At 33.9% G+C, this 17,077-nt stretch overlaps 1 protein-coding gene, 1 long non-coding RNA gene and 1 pseudogene across 15 annotated transcripts; 2 read left to right on the top strand and 1 right to left on the bottom strand.

Moving 5' to 3' along the window:
• Positions 1–1,091: 1,091 nt before the first annotated feature.
• On the top strand, positions 1,092–14,351 carry LOC132603866 (octanoyltransferase LIP2, mitochondrial-like). 12 transcript variants are annotated; one of them, XR_009568557.1, is made up of 5 exons: positions 9,104–9,658; positions 12,327–12,991; positions 13,115–13,271; positions 13,544–13,664; positions 14,238–14,351. XR_009568557.1 is itself a non-coding variant. In XM_060317156.1 (4 exons), the coding sequence occupies exons 2-3, from the start codon at positions 12,331–12,333 to the stop codon at positions 13,228–13,230; spliced, it is 777 nt and encodes a 258-aa protein (XP_060173139.1). In that variant the 5' UTR covers positions 1,092–1,349; positions 12,327–12,330; the 3' UTR covers positions 13,231–13,271; positions 13,544–13,818. The 12 variants fall into 12 exon arrangements, 7 of the variants coding, with proteins under 7 accessions (XP_060173139.1, XP_060173138.1, XP_060173137.1 ...); XR_009568556.1 differs by having other exon boundaries at positions 13,544–13,774; XM_060317156.1 differs by lacking the exons at positions 9,104–9,658; positions 14,238–14,351 and adding an exon at positions 1,092–1,349 and having other exon boundaries at positions 13,544–13,818.
• On the bottom strand, positions 2,349–8,637 carry LOC132603870 (uncharacterized). Of its 3 annotated transcripts, XR_009568563.1 has the most exons (4): positions 8,082–8,633; positions 6,902–7,711; positions 6,774–6,815; positions 6,019–6,450 (listed from the first exon to the last, which is right to left on the bottom strand). It is a non-coding gene; the product is annotated as an uncharacterized LOC132603870 (long non-coding RNA). The 3 variants fall into 3 exon arrangements; XR_009568562.1 differs by lacking the exon at positions 6,019–6,450 and adding an exon at positions 2,349–3,750 and having other exon boundaries at positions 6,902–8,633; XR_009568561.1 differs by having other exon boundaries at positions 6,902–8,637.
• LOC132601779 (fructose-1,6-bisphosphatase, cytosolic-like) lies at positions 13,605–16,852 on the top strand (annotated as a pseudogene).
• The last annotated feature ends 225 nt before the right edge of the window (positions 16,853–17,077 follow it).

The following is a 17,077-nucleotide window of genomic DNA, read 5'->3' as shown; positions in this document are numbered from 1 at the left end:
CGACATATAAAGTTGACTAAAATAACCTTACAAAAATAGAACACTTAAACTTAAAGTTTTCAAACAAAACTTCTTCATGCCTTTGCTTAAATGATTTTTTTAGGTTATTTTGTAATTAAAAAAATGACACGTGACTTTAAAAAAAGTCTATCCATTTTTTTTTTGTAGACATACTTTTCTAAAGTCACATAGTAAATTTTTTTCCTGATGGATGGGTCTGGTTCGTTTAAAAAAATAAGTAGACTTATTTTTTTAAAGTCATAGAGATATTTTTTTAAAGAGACCATACCCGACACAGTAGAAAAAAATTATATTGCAACGTTGGCTTCTCTCCTTAATTGTTTTTTTCTTTCCCTTCCTTTTCTTTTCACGTGTCTTTTCTATTTTATGTATTATTTATTATATATTAATTATTATTGGGCAAAGGTGCAAATATGCCCCTTAACTTTGCGATTTAGAGCAGATATATCTCTCGTTACAAAATGATGCAAATATATTCCTGCCGTTACAAAATTGTGCAAATATACCTTTTTCGCTGTGGGATTTTTTTAAAAATCATTTAGGATATTTTTTAATTAAAAAAATGCCACGTGACTTTAAAAAAAGTCTACCTATTTTTATTTTTAGTAGACATATTTTTCTAAAGCCATGATAATTGTTTTTTCTAGTGTGTCGGGTATGGTCCCTTTAAAAAATATCTCTGTGACTTTAAAAAAAATAAGTCTACCTATTTTTTAAACGAACTAGACCCGATACATGAGGAAAAAAAAATTACTATGTGACTTTAGAAAAGTATGAGCCCGTTTGGATTGGCTTATAAGTTGCTTATAAGCTGTTTTCAGTTTTTTTAAGTGTTTGGCTGGTCAGCTTAAAGTCATTTTGTGCTTAAAATAAGCTCAAAAAAATAATTGGGCCCATTTGACTTAACTTATCTAAAACAGTTTATAAGCCAAAAAAATAAGTTAGACTACTCTAACTTATTTTTTTTTAGCTTATAAGCTGTTTGCAGCTTATAGATATAAGTCCATCCAAACAGGTTCTATGTCTACTAAAAAAAAATGGATTGACTTTTTTTAAAATCACGTGTCATTTTTTTTTAATTACGAAATAACCTAAATGATTTATTTTTTTAAATTTCATTAGATGGTTCAACTTCCAAAAGATGGTGAATGAATTTTTGTTTCAGGAGAACAGGTATGGTGAAATCTCTAGATCCATCCCACCCCTCTCTCTCTCTCTCTCACTGATGATTAGAACCCGAGAAATCAACAAAGAACAGCTTTTAGTCTCCAGATCTGTATCGTTGTGACTTGTGAGTCTCAGCTCTTAGTCTCCAAATCTGCATCGTTGTGAGTCCCTTTGAACTTTTACTTTTCTATTATTTTATATTTGAGATTTGGAAAGTTAATTTTGTTTGTATAAGTAGAAAAGGAGGTCACAGATGTATTAGAAGATACAGAATCCAAGCTTAAGTTGATGAAGAAAAGAGTGGTGAAGCAGCAACCTATAATCGAATGAAATTTGAAAATCAATATTGTAAGGCTGAAGCCAAACATAGTAAATATATGATGGGGAATTGTTAGATTATGGGTACCCAGTATCCACTTAATCACTTATAGAAGAAGTTAGGCATGAAGGTTGTGAAGCAAAGGGATATCAATTTTTTTTTTCTGGGGTATTTTGGTTCTGGACTCTAATGATGAGTGGATGAAGATTTCATATTAAACGTTATCTAGGCTATTATCATTTTTTGTGTTGGTACATTTCTCAAAATAATTGAAATAACTTTTTTTTTTTAATTGTTGGTGATTTATTTGAAGAGTCTTAATGAAAATTTTACTTTTGTTAAATTTTTAGTAATAAAATTATAAAATTAAAAATACACGAATACGCCCCATAGATCAATAGGATTTACGCCCCATGCTACTAAAACGTCTCGCCTTTCACCCGCCTCTTAAAACACTGATTGTGATATGCTTAGTATAATTGTTTTGCTACCGCTGCAGTGGCTGCTGCTGCTCTCCTCATGCATCCTCTGGTTGACCTTTCTTTTTAGTAATAAGCTAGTAGTGGAAATTTGGTAGAGATTCTTGGAGTAATAACTCAAAAAGGCTTTTTGAAAATTTTAAGAGTAAAATCCCCGATGTTAGAATTTGTGATAAGGATTGTGCTTTAGCGGGATTAAAAATAACTGATGTAAACATTAACATAAACAATATTACTCCCTATATTAGTTGGCCACATTATTATAAATATTTATCCATTTATAAAATTAAGATAATATTAATTAATTTTTTCCTATTTTATCTTAATATTAATTACTCCATTTTTTAAGTAACCAATATTGATTAGAGTGTAATTAATTAAAGAGAGATAAAAATAATATAATAAAAATATATTTTTATATATGAATTCTTAAAGAGCGTATAAATGAAAAAGTAGACAAGTAATATAAAAAGGAGAGAGGATGTTTAAATGAGGTGTAACAATTGTTAGCCCCAACGATTACTTCAATGATGAAAAATTTGAAGCAACAAAAGAATTTTGTTTAATTTTTTTTTTTAAGCAACCACTAAGCAATGCCTAGTGACTTTATTTTATTACTAAACTAGATGGCCCGTGCCCGTGCTCATGCCCAACACTGAAGTTCATTTAGTATAAAACACTTCTAAAGTTGTTGGCTTAGAGTAGAACAAGTTTAGAAACATAGCACTTACAAGAACATTAGTCTTATAGAAATCAGCTTGTGGTAATTTGATTTCCATCCTCCCTTAGTCTTTGATGAGCTAATGATACCACTCAAAAACACCTAAGCTAGCCAATTGCAGAATTAGTCTGATGAAATTATATTCTTGCACACATTCTCATTTTCTCATTGTGGACTCAAATTTCACAGAAGTAAATCAAACGATTCATATTTTGCAGCCCTTAAGAAAAACATACAGGAAATCATGTGAAAACTCAACTACAGCAATCAAAAAGAATATTATAAAGGTGTCAACTATGAAAACCTCACATAGATAAAACTAAGAGTCTGCCGATACATAACTCTCTTGCTTACTGTAAAGGCCTTTGGTGATCAAATTAAGCACTGAAAAGTAGCCTCCGAAAACATTCATTCATTCATTCTTCTTTTTTGGTAGAGATTGAGACCAAGAACCATCTGACCATTCTTTAGACACACATCCATTGGGTCGATTCATGAATCGCCAAGGCAAGATTTTGCACCCTCCCCATCATAAAGCTTAAGTGATGATATACAATATTGTCCTATCCGAGCAGCAAAAATTTGCGTCGAAGACAGGCCATGCACATGTAGACCAATCTGTCAAACCACCATTGTAATGCTACTACCTCCCTTTCTAGCTAGGATTCTTTCCCAGCTTCTATCTTGCTGTCGTGATTTCTGGTGGTCGAGTTATTGCGGTTTCTTTCTTTTTCCTGTTTGAAGTTACTTCTTGAATTTGCTTACCAGGCTGACGGTAACCCCGCTGTGTCATGTACAAGAAATGATCAAGCAAAATGGATAGGATAATTGAGTTAAATTACCTCTATTCTCAAGCATATGGTACTTTCCTTGGTCTAAGGATATTTAGTTCCTCAATCTTCGCTAAACTTGGCATTCCCACAATATCTCAACTACACATGCATTATGCAATAAATGGGCTGTGACACTATTAGTTGATGACCGACGACACTGTTTACAAGCATCTAACCCTCATCTGTTTTTAGCACAGAAGAGGAATGACCCTGCAGAAATCAAATAGATACTTGAGATTTGAGTATTGAGATTCACCAGTTCAAGTTTAAATCATAATAATGGAACATTTACGGAACACCAGCAGACATAGATCTCGTGCCAAATACAATAACGGACTATGAAGCCCCTACACCATATTTAAAGTTCATTTTCAAACTAAAGATGAAGGTTGAGCCCATGACCTCCACCAAAAAGGGACCAACATTACAAAGTACCACTGTAAGAGAGTACTTGTATGAGTTTAGACTCGAAACGGAAGTTTGACAAATACGTCAGCAAGCTGATTAGCATAGTCAATGCGCAATGCTTTCCTCCTTTTTAAGAGAAAAGGATAAGTCAAAATTCTACAACTCCCAACAGGGCAATCTTGAAGGATCTTTATATATCAATAGTTTCTGTTTATCTTTATGACCCAAGGAGAACTACTATCCTTATGACCAAACAAGAATCAACTTCTTACCTCTCGAGCGATAGTTCAAGCCTAGTTTTATTAAGACAAAATAAAGCAACATTATGGAGGCACTGATGCACTTTCCTAAACCAGAAACTAAATACTAATTCAAGGGAGACACAAGGTTAATTGTGTACTCCCTCCGTCTCAAAATATTTTTCGTCCTTACTAAAAATACTTGTCTCAAAATATTTGGCGTTTTATTTAACCAATATAAAATTAAGTAGATTTTTCCTATTTTACCCTTGTATTAATTAGCAACATTTAAGAGGTTCTCACCATTGATGGAGTAAACATTTACTGAGGAGAGATTACATGATGAAATATGTTAAGGGTAAAACAGTTAAAATACTACCCTTATAAATGCTTTCTTAGTGGTCGTGTCAATGAAAAAAGCGATAAATATTTTGAGACGGACGGAGTAGTAGACTACAGATGCTGGATTATGATGTTCAAGAGAAAAGGACAAGCTGAATTCTACAACTCCCCATGAGGAGAATGTCTGATCTTTATTTAAGAATAGTTTATGTTTTAAGAACTCCAGCAACAGGAAATCATTACCTTTAGCAATTTTTTGCATTATTTGGGATAACTGTTTCCGGACATCTGTCACAAACACCATCTGACATACCTATAATTGTTATATTTATCAAAATATTTTCCCATCTCACTTCGGTCAATTAGCAATATATTTTTTCTGTAGACCTCAAAATTAATAGAATCTCCTTATGTCCAGAGGCACAACAAGTAAAAAAGATTTAACATACTTCAAATAACGGTGAAAGCCGGTAGTACTGGATAGATATATTTGAATGACGCTTTTATGGAACAGTAAAATACCTATAAATTGTTCTCTTTACACAGTCTGTGCTGTAGTCAGCCTGCTACCATTTCTGACAAAGTTGGAGTAACAGGATGCGATCACCCAAGCCGAGCAAGCTAGGGGAAGAGTAGAAGAAACTTGCAAATTCTTACTTTTCCAACCTTAAATTGCATAAAAGGACATTGGCCCTCTTGAAGAAGCTGATCAAAATTAATTGCATTGATGCTAGTGATTCTTAAAACTTATGCTCCCTGATTGTTAAGGGAGAACCAACTTAAAGTTACCTTGCACGCGCTCATTTATGGAAAAAGTTACTTAGCTCTCATTTACAGGTTCTCATTAAATCTCAAGATCTCATGTCTCTTCAAAGACTTAGGAAGAAGTGTTCTCTTCTCCTACCTCTCTTGGTTTGGTTAAATTCCATTTAATTGGGGAAGAGTTGAAACTTGAAAGGAAAAATTGAAAAAAAGAGTGGATAAGAATATTCATTATATTCAACTTTGTTCAGGCTTTCTTTGCCATTCTTAAATTCTAGCTATTGGTATCTAAGACATTTTTTTATTTTGAAGGTCAAATTGGGCTGTTCCAATAGGTGATTAATCACCTATTGGATACCAACAGCTAGAATTTAAGAATGGCAAAGAAAGCCTGAACAAAGTTGAATATAATGAATATTCTTATCCACTCTTTTTTTCAATTTTTCCTTTCAAGTTTCAACTCCTCCCCAATTAAATGGAATTTAACCAAACCAAGCAAGGTAGGAGAAGAGAACACTTCTTCCTAAGTCTTTGAAGAGACATGAGATCTTGAGATTTAATGAGAACCTGTAAATGAGAGCTAAGTAACCTTTTCCATAAATGAGCGCGTGCAAGGTAACTTCAAGTTGGTTCTCCCTTAACAATCAGGGAGCATAAGTTTTAAACTAATAGAAAGGCAATTATAGATTAATAATTATTTCCTAACAGCAATATATCTACAGGAATTAGAAAAGAACGATCATGCTAAAAGTTTATGTATTTGAAATGTGACAGAGAGAATATAAAATGTTAAACTTAAATCAAATATCTGCTATTTTTCTTGTTAGCAATGGATAAAACTTCTCATTGTCTTTACTTGTAAACAATTCTCAAGATAACATTTCGGGTCCTATTTTACAAATGAAGTAATCTTGCTTGTGTGAAGACCACTAAAACGCTAAAAATCTGTACATTATTTTATCTCTCGAAACAGGCATCTACTGAGTATTGGATCCTTCATAGATGATGGCATAAACAAAGCTGTAAGTATGGCTGTCTAAAATTTCTTCTGGATTGGCTCCTAGTTAACAGGAGTGTTTTTATTGCCATAAGCCAGTGCTGTCGTCACAAGGAATCCTTTGCAATTTTGCATGTATTCAAGTTGTACACTATCCTCATACTACATAACAACAGAACAAAATGATTAAAATCGTAGAAATATTTGATACCAGGAAGAAGACACATTAAGTTGTACCTGACTATATTTGAAAGATGTTAATGTTTCATGTAGCATAATAATTTCAAGAATACTAACATTCCTTCGCCCCAATAAGATATCTCAATTTCTACAACACGCATTGTTTCCATTAGTTAGCAAGTAACAAAAAGGTTGTATTGACTTTTCCAGAGTTAGTAGCGATTTTGGGACCAATTCTTCAGTTTTAGAAAATAGAAGGATCAAATAGAATACAAAGATCATGCCTCTGGAACTGAAAATTGTACCTAAGACCATAAGCTCTGGTGTCACGCTCGCTGTAATCAAATCTGCAAAAAGATTATTTCATGTAATGAAGCTGCAAGCGCACACTTTAAGTTGCATCTTATGAAAGTAAAAGGAGAGGGGGAATTACTTGTCAACATCTATTCCACTTCGCCCATTAGCAACAATGTCATACAAGAACTGCTTCTCTTTCAAGCTCTGTATAGCAAGTCATTATAAAGAGAAAATATTCAGCACATGTTTTCAAATATTAGGTACTCCCTCCGTACCAATTTAAGGGACTTACTTTCCTTTTTGGTATTTTCCAAAAAGAGTGCCTCTTTCTATATTTAGTAGGTTGACAATTCAAACATCCTACATGACAAGTTTATAATCACAAGATAAAATGATATTTCAGAAGTCTCTCTTTATTTCTTAAACTTCGTGCCTAGTACACTTAAAATGGGACGGAAGGAGTATTTAATATCTTAACATATTCACTGAAATCATCCCATTAAAAATACTTACCAGTGATTTACCTTTCTCAAAAGCAACTATCATTCCCCGTGTATAAAAGAAGAGAGATTCAATACCATTCAAAGGATAGTCAAAGGTGGAGCTTGAAAGCAAAACTACCCCCAGAATTCAAAATTAAATTCCACAGCATACCGAAAAGGTCATGATAATGATCAGTGTGAAAAGTTGTCAATCTTACATGATATAATTTTGAAAGCATGACGCACAGCTCAAGAAGAAGAAATTCCAAATCCATAGTAAATTATAGCTTAAAGAAAGATAAATTTAGAGCGAAAATCTGATTTAACAGATGTAAAAAGGCATCATAAGTTAACATGTGTTCTTTTAATCCAAACCTTTACTTTCTTCAAACAGTCAGAATCAACATCATTCCATGATCATCACAATGTAGTCTATCATGTTCAAAGACATATCTTCTTGGGACCTGAAATTTTTTTATTCCATTAAGTGGTTAAATATATAGAAAAACTAAGATAATGAATATAAATCTATTCAATCTGTATCAGTTTTTACTTTCCACAAAACTGCGCGTGATAGAACGAAGCTAAAGTGGATATATACAAAAATTGACCAAACATATAAAGTGCCAGTTGATCGTGACAGGTGAACAAGTAGCATTGGCATGCAGAAGAGAATAAAGAAATAGAAAAATAAAGATTCTTTTATAAAACCAATTCAGAAACATACATTAACAAAAATAGTATAGCAAACTGGGATTTACACATGCAACATCAGTGTGTTTAGCGGTTGGGCAAGCGTGGTAATGACTTCCACAACAGAGAAAAATAACCTACTCTGAGTACTTTACACTGTCTCACTCTGCATTTCAATATATTTTGTTCTGAGCCTGTACGCAATCTTCCTCCTTCAACAATCCGTCTTCCGTCTTGATAAAGAAATCACACTTGAAATCATTTTCACCGTTAAAGCTCCTACAAATTTGGAGGAGAACTTTTTGCGACCCAAAAGATATCGAAAAGTAACTCCAATCTATAACTCAAAAATCCTCAATTATCATTCAATAATTGAAAAAATGGAACCTGATGAGCATAAGTGGTGCGAATAGTGTGGAATCAGCTGGGATAAGATCAGTGAGCCACGACCTTGTAATCCCAGTGGCAACACAATTGATCATGAACACATTCAGCAATATCAAACATTAAAATGAATGAGAAAAGAGAGAGAAAAGGAAGTGAAAAATTGAAAAGTGAGTGTAAGACCTTCCATGTTTAGAACCTCTACAAGGCTCTATTGAGAAGCACTGAAAGGAAGCTACTCGTATGTACTACGGGTTTGCACAATTCAAAGAAGTAAAATTACCAGTATGCCCTTCGTCGTACCACCCGACTTACACTTATTATATAGTTAAATAAATAAAAGAGTCTCTTTACAATATGTTTCGACAGAAACATCTGGAACCAACAAAACAAAAGATCAAAAATAACTAGCTAGATCCAAGAACTAAGAACAGAGACAAAGAGCCCGTTTGGATTGACTTATAAGTTGCTTATAAGCTGTTTTCAGCTTTTTTAAGTGTTTGACTGGTCAGTTTAAAATCATTTTGTGGTTAAAATAAGCTCAAAAAAATAATTAGATCCATTTGACTTAGCTTATCTAAAGCAGCTTATAAGCTCAAAACAGCTTATAAGCAAAAAATAAAATAAGTTAGACTACCAATTTTTTTTTTTTTTAGCTTATAAGCTGCAAACAGCTTATACCAACAGGCTCAAAATCTCTTCTCACATCAACTCAGTCTCCTAGCTTAGCAATCAGGTATGATTCTCACCCATTTTCATTCCTGTCAATTTTTGTACGAACTGAACTGAAGAAAAGTAAATGGTGTATAATTTTGATTCTTCCAACTGAAAACCTAGCTTGAAGATCTGTTGTGTTGAATCAACTCTTTTGAGCTTTGTCTGTTCCTCTCCTCCATTGTTGATGTGCTTTGAAATCTCTAACCTTTACCCACTTCTCAAATTGATTTGATAACTTAAGTATTCTGTCCTGTTGATTGTTAGATCTTGTTTGTCTTGAGTAAGTAGCATTCTTAAGCCCGTGATTGGCCCCATTAATATGTCCCTCAAGCTCTCACCAGAGACATGATTATCAACCACACTAAGATTATCTCTAGGCTTTACAATTGAACTAAATAAACAAGACTTACTTTCTCTTTAATCAACAGGCTACTTGAGTTTAAAAAATTATCCATTCTCCTTTATTGACCCGCCCTTCATCATCATCATCGCTTCTTTCATGAAAAAAAAAATATATAAGCAAAAACACACCCAAATAATGAAACCCAAAATCCACCAATGATTTCACCTTTAAATCCAACTCCGATTCTTCAAATATCCTTTGCGTCGTTCAATCAGTAAGATATCTAAGCATGGTTTTTTCTGTATTTTTTTATTCCTCTTTAGGTTTTATCTTCAGTTGTTTGGCTGACTACCAACTGATTTGTCAATGTGTTTATACTTGTGTGATATATAATTCAATGGCTTAGTTTCTGCCACATATTTTTGTATAGCTGAGTAATAGTAATTAGTAGTACCAAATTTATACGTATGGTGAATTTAAATGTTACCCATTATTGATTGTCTGTTCTGCCTCTCTTTTATATGAGCTGGTTATGAGTATATAGATTTTACCAAAAGAAACCCAGCAGTTTGGTTCTTCAATGGTGTTTTTCCAGTAATTCTAGCAACAATAACTTAAATCGAATTTGAAGCTCTTAGCTTCGAATCCTCGAAAAAGTGGTCTTGAAATTCTTCTCAAAACAGTGACGATGCACAAATTTTAGCTGAAACAATCAAATTCAAATGAGATTTCAGTTCGGAGATTCAAACAATGTCAAAATTTTGCCTTTTTTTTTTTTAATTTGATGAAAAATTAAAAGAAAATACCAAGAATCGGAGTTGGATTTAAAGGTGAAATATTAGGTGGGTTTTGGGTTTCATTATTTGGGTGTATTTTTGCTTCTTTTTATTTTCTTCTCCATGAAAGAAAGCTTCAAAGCTTGATGATGATGACGACGATGATGATAGGCAGGTCGGGGTGGGTCAACAAAGGAGAATGGGTAATTTTTTTGAAATCGGATAATGAAGAGGATTTGAGATTTCTAGCCAAATAGGGGGGGGGGGGTAGTTAAGGATATTTTTGTTCACAATACAAGGAAAAATGAATTATCTACTTATGGCAGTAGGTTCTTTCCCACGGTGTTCAAAAGTCAAAAACACTTTTTTTGGCGCAAACACCTCAAATATATATATTAAAAAAAATGGTTTTAGCTTCTTATAAGTTTGTTTAGATTACATTAGTTTTAATAGTGTTAAAAGGTACTTTTTGTTAGTTGAACCACATGCACTAAAGTTTTGCAAACTTAGGGAACTTAAGGGACTATTTATGCTCTAAGTTATAAATAGGGGGTCATCTAAAGCCTACTCACAAAAGTAAGGGACTATGTTGGACTTCTCCTTTTTATTTTCTCCTAAAATACATATCGGAAAATTGTGATACACAGAGAGATCAGAAAGATATTGAACGGAAAATTAATACAACAATAGGATTTTGCAGTGAATTGAAACTTCCATTAAAAAGCTTATTCATCTTTATTTTTGTAACTTTCTTTTCTTTCTTGAGAATGATTTGAATTACTCCTTCATTCAAAATTGGCAATGTATTGAAAATTTTACCTTATTGGCCAAGAAATCCTCAAAAATATCACCCCCTCCGTCCAATTTAATTGTCTTAGTTTGACTAGGTATGGAGTTTTAAGAAAGTAAAGATTGACTTTTGAATCTTGTAGTCTTAAACTAAAGATACATTGAATCTACCAAAATGCTCTTTAAATCTTGTGGTTATAAATTTGTCATGTAAAATGTTTGAATTGTCTAACTTACTGAATATAGAAAGTGACACCCTTTTGGGAACAAACCAAAAAAGAAAGCAAGACACTTAAATTGGGACGGAAAGAGTACTACGTAAGAAGGCCTGTAAATGGGAAAAAGATCCATTCTTGATGGATATTTAGATGTAATTCTGCAAAATTAGGGAATATCCTATGTAACAGCAGTTAAGATAACAAATTAACTCATATGCTTTAAAGGGCATTACTATCAAGGTTTATTGGTTTTATATCTAAGTGGTAACTAGCAAATGGACTAACAAATGTAAGCTTCTTTGTTGGATGTTGATATTGAGAGACTATGTTCTCTAAGGTCAATGAATAAAAAAAACAGATCTTGTTTTGTCAGTTCCCTTAATTTTTGAGCCTAGAGGGTTGTATTTTATAAAAAGGATGCTCTTTTCTATATGTTTTGTAACTTTCTTTTCTTTCTTGAAATTGAATTGAGTGTTTTGCTTTTTCTAATCTGAAAAATGCATCGAATTACTCCTCTCTCATTCAGAATTACAATATATTGATTTTTTCCCCCTTATTGGTCAAATATAACTCCATCAGATGATGAGGTGTATATTATCCTAAAAGCATTTGTATATGATATATACAAATACTATGGAAGGTCGGGGTGGGGGTGAAGATGAGGTGTGTTGGAGGGTGGGGAGGACACAGTCAATGTGGAATGCCACTTGTGGAACTTGTTTTCCCTACATCCACTAGGGAAGTCATTTTCCGCATTTTTAAGGAGCTTGTTTTCCTAGAGAAAATGTTTTCCAAAAATTTTGACCAACCGCGCATGGGAAAATTGGAAAAATACAAACCGGAAACACACTTTGTCTTTACTTTAAGAAAACGTAGAGTATATCATTTGGGATAAATTTGTGACCTGAGAAACTGCTCCGGCTACTAAAATAGAAGCGCAGATCTGATATTGTGCTTCTTATGCTGGTCATTTACTCATTTTGTTGTCTAACAGTCTTGAGCTTTAGCACGTCTATAGTGATATGCTTTACTATTGTCATATAAGTTATAATCATACTTCTGCTCCACAACAAACATGGACTTCCTAATGTTGCGGGGTTTTTTTTTTTTTTTTTTTTTTTCACTTTGCACGAATGATTGATTGTTACGTAATTTTCAGGCAAATGAGGCGTAGTCTTGAAATTTGGAAAATGGGCACTGTCAATTACCTGGAGGCGCTGAAGCTGCAAGAGAAGCTGGCATCTGATAGAAAAGCTCTTAAAATCACTGATACCCTATTATCTCTACAACATCCACTGACATATAGAGTTGGCAAAAGGGAAACAATTCATAATCTACTCATTCCTGATTCAGAGCTCAAAGCCATTGGGGCAGAACTTCACTATACACAAAGAGGAGGTGACATTACTTTTCACGGTCCTCACCAAGCGATCTTGTATCCCATTGTTTCGTTGCGCCATATCGGTTTGGGGGCTCGAAAATATGTCGAGAAGCTTGAGCTAACCATGATTGAATTGGCATCTATGTATGGTGTGAAAGCACAGGTTGGAAATAAATGCGAAACTGGGGTTTGGGTTGAGGACAGAAAAATTGGCGCAATTGGAGTTAGAATTTCATCTGGGATTACATCTCATGGATTAGCATTCAATATGGATCCTGATTTAGACTACTTTAAACATATTGTGCCTTGTGGGATTGTGGATAAAGATGTTACATCTTTGAGGAAAGAGGCAGATGTAGAGCTTCCTGCTGAAGAAGTGATACAAGAGCAGTTGATAGCTTGTTTTGTAAGAATATTTGGGTACAACGATGTCATTTTGAAAGGTAAGTCAGTTTTATGATTTGTTAAGCAATATTGTTGACACTCACTGATACATTATGTGACTTATTTTTGTATAAGTAGACATTGTTCATTTATTGATCAGATTAACATTCTGTATGAATAAGTGATGATTACATCTTCTGAATCACGAGGGAACTTCTCTACATACTTTGCTGAAAGGTTAAAAATGAAATGGCACGAAACGGGGTTCTCTATGAAGTATTTCCCATGTCATTTCTGATGGAACAAGCAGGAGGCCAAGCATTTACAGGAAAGGAGCGGGTAAGATTTCTGAATATTTAGTTACCCTTATAATATAATACAAACTGCAAGTTTGTTTTGGTTCAACTTCTACCGATAATCTCATTCCATTTCTATTATACCTTTCTTCTTGGGACTTGAGTTTAGTGCTCGAGTTATCAATTTATGTTTACTTTTATGAATCAAGATTAAGATTACCTTAATCTAGTGAAAACTTGAAAAACAACAACTATGCCTTAGTCCCAAACAAGTTGGGGTCGACAATATGAACTCTGATCAACCATGTTATGCAGGCATTGGACTTGGTGCCTACGAAGATCCATGAAAGGGCGCCAGTATTCCTTGGTAGTTATTATGACGTGGAGGAGATCAAAAGGCTTTATGCTGCTGAAGAAAAAAACTAATGGATGCATAGTTACCTTCTCTCACTTTACAATTCTTGCTGATGCTCATTACAGCAAATTGCTGGTTGTTTTAAGTCACAAAATCATCAATTATGGCTACAGATGTATCTTGCACATTAGGTTGTTAGCTACTGTGATAATAATACGTGCATATAAATGAGCAATCTGCAGATAATTGTTTTCTGTTTGAATGTATTTATTTATTTCCAAGTGAAGATTAAAGAAGATACTGAAATTCTCAAGAAAAAGTAGACTGGAAAAGAAAGATTCCCAGCTGCTTAGGTTCAAACACTTGGTTTTTGATAAGGAATGCTATTTTCTGTTGCAAGAACACAACTTTCAAGAACTAAGGTTTTTCATTTGGGTTAGCATTAATGCGATTGCATTTCATACAATATTAAAAATCAGGTACTGTGTAGTTTTTGATCCTCTGGATGGATCTTCCAACATTGATTGTGGTGTTTCAATTGGAACAGTATTACTCCACGTTGAGCTATTAATTTTTCATTCACAGGCTTTCAACCAGTATAATTTCTACTTCTTACATGATTTCAAAATGACATAATGCATCTGTCTTATCTAGATCTTTGGGATTTACATGATGAAAGATGTTCATGAGCCAACACTAGATGACGTCTTGCAACCTGGAAAGAATATGCTAGCTGCTGGATACTGCATGTATGGAAGTTCTTGTACGGTACGTATATTTCCTCTTATTGTAATAGATTTGAGAGTGTTGTTAGATTCCACAAACGTAGATCCAAAATTATACGAATTAATATATGATTCTTATTGGAAACTGTTTCGAAGTGTAAATTGCAAGTAACAGTGACAATATCTTTTTTCGGGCTCTGTTGTTTGCAGCTTGTCTTGAGCACTGGAAAAGGTGTTAATGGTTTTACACTTGACCCCTCTCTTGGCGAGTTCATCTTAACTCATCCAGATATCAAGGTAACATTGTTCGTCAACTATTACTTCTATTTAAAGCGTACACGTCTCTCCATACCCACTTAAAATTATCCACCCTTCTGCTATTTGATATTTTGAGTTCTTGACCTTATCTTTTCCTCATAACTCTCATTCCATAGCTGGTCTAGATTTTGTAAATATTATTCTCAGCCCATCAGCATTGCAATTTATGATTTTATATTTGTTTGTTAGATGTTATTTGGATTGATGCATCTTTCTGTTTAGCAAGGTCTTAACATTGCTTCCTACATGCAGATTCCTAGAAAAGGGAAGATTTATTCAGTGAATGAAGGAAATGCCAAGAACTGGAATGGTCCAACATCCAAGTATGCTTAATGAGTTTAATAATCTACATTTCCAGTTTATATGATGTCTTACATTTCTTCGAATTTCAGATATGTGGAGAGCTGCAAGTTCCCCAAGGATGGTTCTCCACCCAAATCCTTAAGATATATTGGAAGGTACTTGAGCTATGTATTGTGAGATTTTAAGTGCTAAATTGCTTAGTGTTTTTTAAAAAAAAATGTATATTGTTGTGGGTTTTGACCGTTATGATTTCATTTCCTTTTGATCAAAGGATTGCATCTTCAAATTCACTGTTCAAGCATTGAATTAACTCCCTAAGATATACACAAAAATAGAGATGAAAAACTTCTGGCGAATTGTCATCTATTGCTAAGAATCATTCCATGATCATTCTGCAGCTCTTATAAGTCAACTAAAGTTCAAAATTTCAAAAGTTAAGAGGTTCATATGAAATGTGCAGACAGGGTTGAATGTATGTCAAACACTTATAAATCAAGCTCTTGACTTGTTTGGTTTGATTGGATGGGTTGGGTTTAACCAGAATGGCTCCTCCTATTTTGAGGGGAACTTTACACAAATAACTGTCCAGATTCATTGTTTACTTTTCCTAGCCAGTATACATAGATTATGCACTGATTATACACATATTATACATCCGCCGGATTATTTTTAGTTTAAGTAGTTGGGTGGGCAGCTATTTTGGTTAATTCTTCTATTTTTTTTGAGTGAGGCATCTATGGCTCTTGTGAATTCTGAAAATCAACAATCATTTGATGTTGGTATCCTGTAATTTCAATTGTTTTTATTGCTAAAGTCCTGCTTAGCAAACCTGATTTAAATGCAAAAGATGGCTTTCTCGGTTGGGTTTGCATATTACTTTGCAGTTGGCCATAATGGTGTGAAGATAAAACAACTTTTGTTTCTATTAGACAAATCTGTGTATATGAACTAATCGTGTTTTGTTAGATGTAAGTTAAATGTTGCCTGATGCAACTACTAATTACCATCTCTTTTTACATGACATACGGAATGTAACTTGCAGCATGGTAGCTGATGTTCATCGTGCATTACTCTATGGAGGTATATTTTTGTACCCAGCTGATAAAAAGAGCCCCAACGGAAAGCTGCGGTAAGTTGTAAACATCTTATGAGTCACGAAGGAACTTCTCAACGATAATTTCTGAGGTTACAAATGATACTGTATGAAACAGGGTTCTCTATGAAGTATTTCCCATGTCATTTCTGATGGAATAAGCAGGAGGCCAAGCATTTACTGGAAAGGAGCGGGTAAGATTTCTGAATATTTGTTTACCACTATAATGAAAGACAAACTGCAAGTTTGTTTTGGTTCCACCTCTAGTTCTTGCCAAAAAAAAAAAAAACTTCCTAGACAAATGAGAAGTGTGGTGGAGCTGACATTCTCATTCCAGTTCTATTGTTCCTTTCTTCATGGGACTTGAGTTTAGTGCTCGAGTTATCAATGGATGTGTACTTTTATGAATCAAGATTAAGATTACCTGAATCTAGTGAAAACTTGAAAAACAACAATTACGCCTTTGTCCCAAACAAGTTGGGGTCAGTTATATGAACTCTGATTGACCATGCTATGCAGGCATTGGACTTAGTTCCTGCGAATATACATGAAAGGCCGCCAGTATTCCTTGGTAGTTATGATGATGTGGAGGAGATCAAAAGGCTTTATGCTACTGAAGAGCAAAACTAATGGATGCACATTTACCTTCGCTCACTTTTACAATTCTTGTTGATGCTCATTACTAATTTCTTGAAGCAGAGCAAATTGCTGGTTGTTACAAGTCACAAAATCATCAATTATGACTACAGATGCATGTTGCACATTAGCTTGTTAGCTACTGTGATAATAATACGTGCATATAAATGAGCAATCTGCAGATAACTGTTTTCTGTTTGAATGTATTTATTTATTTATTTCCAAATGAAGATTAAAGAAGATACTGAAATTTCCAAGAAAACGTAAGCTGGAAAATAGAGACTCCTAGCTGCTAAGGTCAAATACTTTCTTTGAGAATTCACTTTATCTTTTCTGTTTCGCATAAACAGGGTGTATGAACTCGGCACATAATGGGTCTGTCTCTCGACCTTTGTTTCTAAAGCATTTATAAAACAAGT

Source organism: Lycium barbarum, chromosome 7 (assembly GCF_019175385.1).
Source record: "Lycium barbarum isolate Lr01 chromosome 7, ASM1917538v2, whole genome shotgun sequence".
In the NCBI taxonomy this organism is placed as follows: Eukaryota; Viridiplantae; Streptophyta; class Magnoliopsida; order Solanales; family Solanaceae; genus Lycium; species Lycium barbarum.
Note: the sequence above shows the minus strand (reverse complement) of the source record. Positions and strands in the feature narration are given on the sequence as shown.

Excerpts from the sequence above, each read along its gene's own strand:
- LOC132603866 (XM_060317154.1), top strand. The coding sequence starts at position 9,600 with ATGATTTCACCTTTAAATCCAACTCCGATTCTTCAAATATCCTTTGCG. Across the intron at positions 9,659-12,326 it reads TCCTTTGCGTCGTTCAATCA|GCAAATGAGGCGTAGTCTTG; the intron begins GTAAGATATCTA and ends CGTAATTTTCAG. Across the intron at positions 12,992-13,114 it reads CAACGATGTCATTTTGAAAG|TGATGATTACATCTTCTGAA; the intron begins GTAAGTCAGTTT and ends TGTATGAATAAG.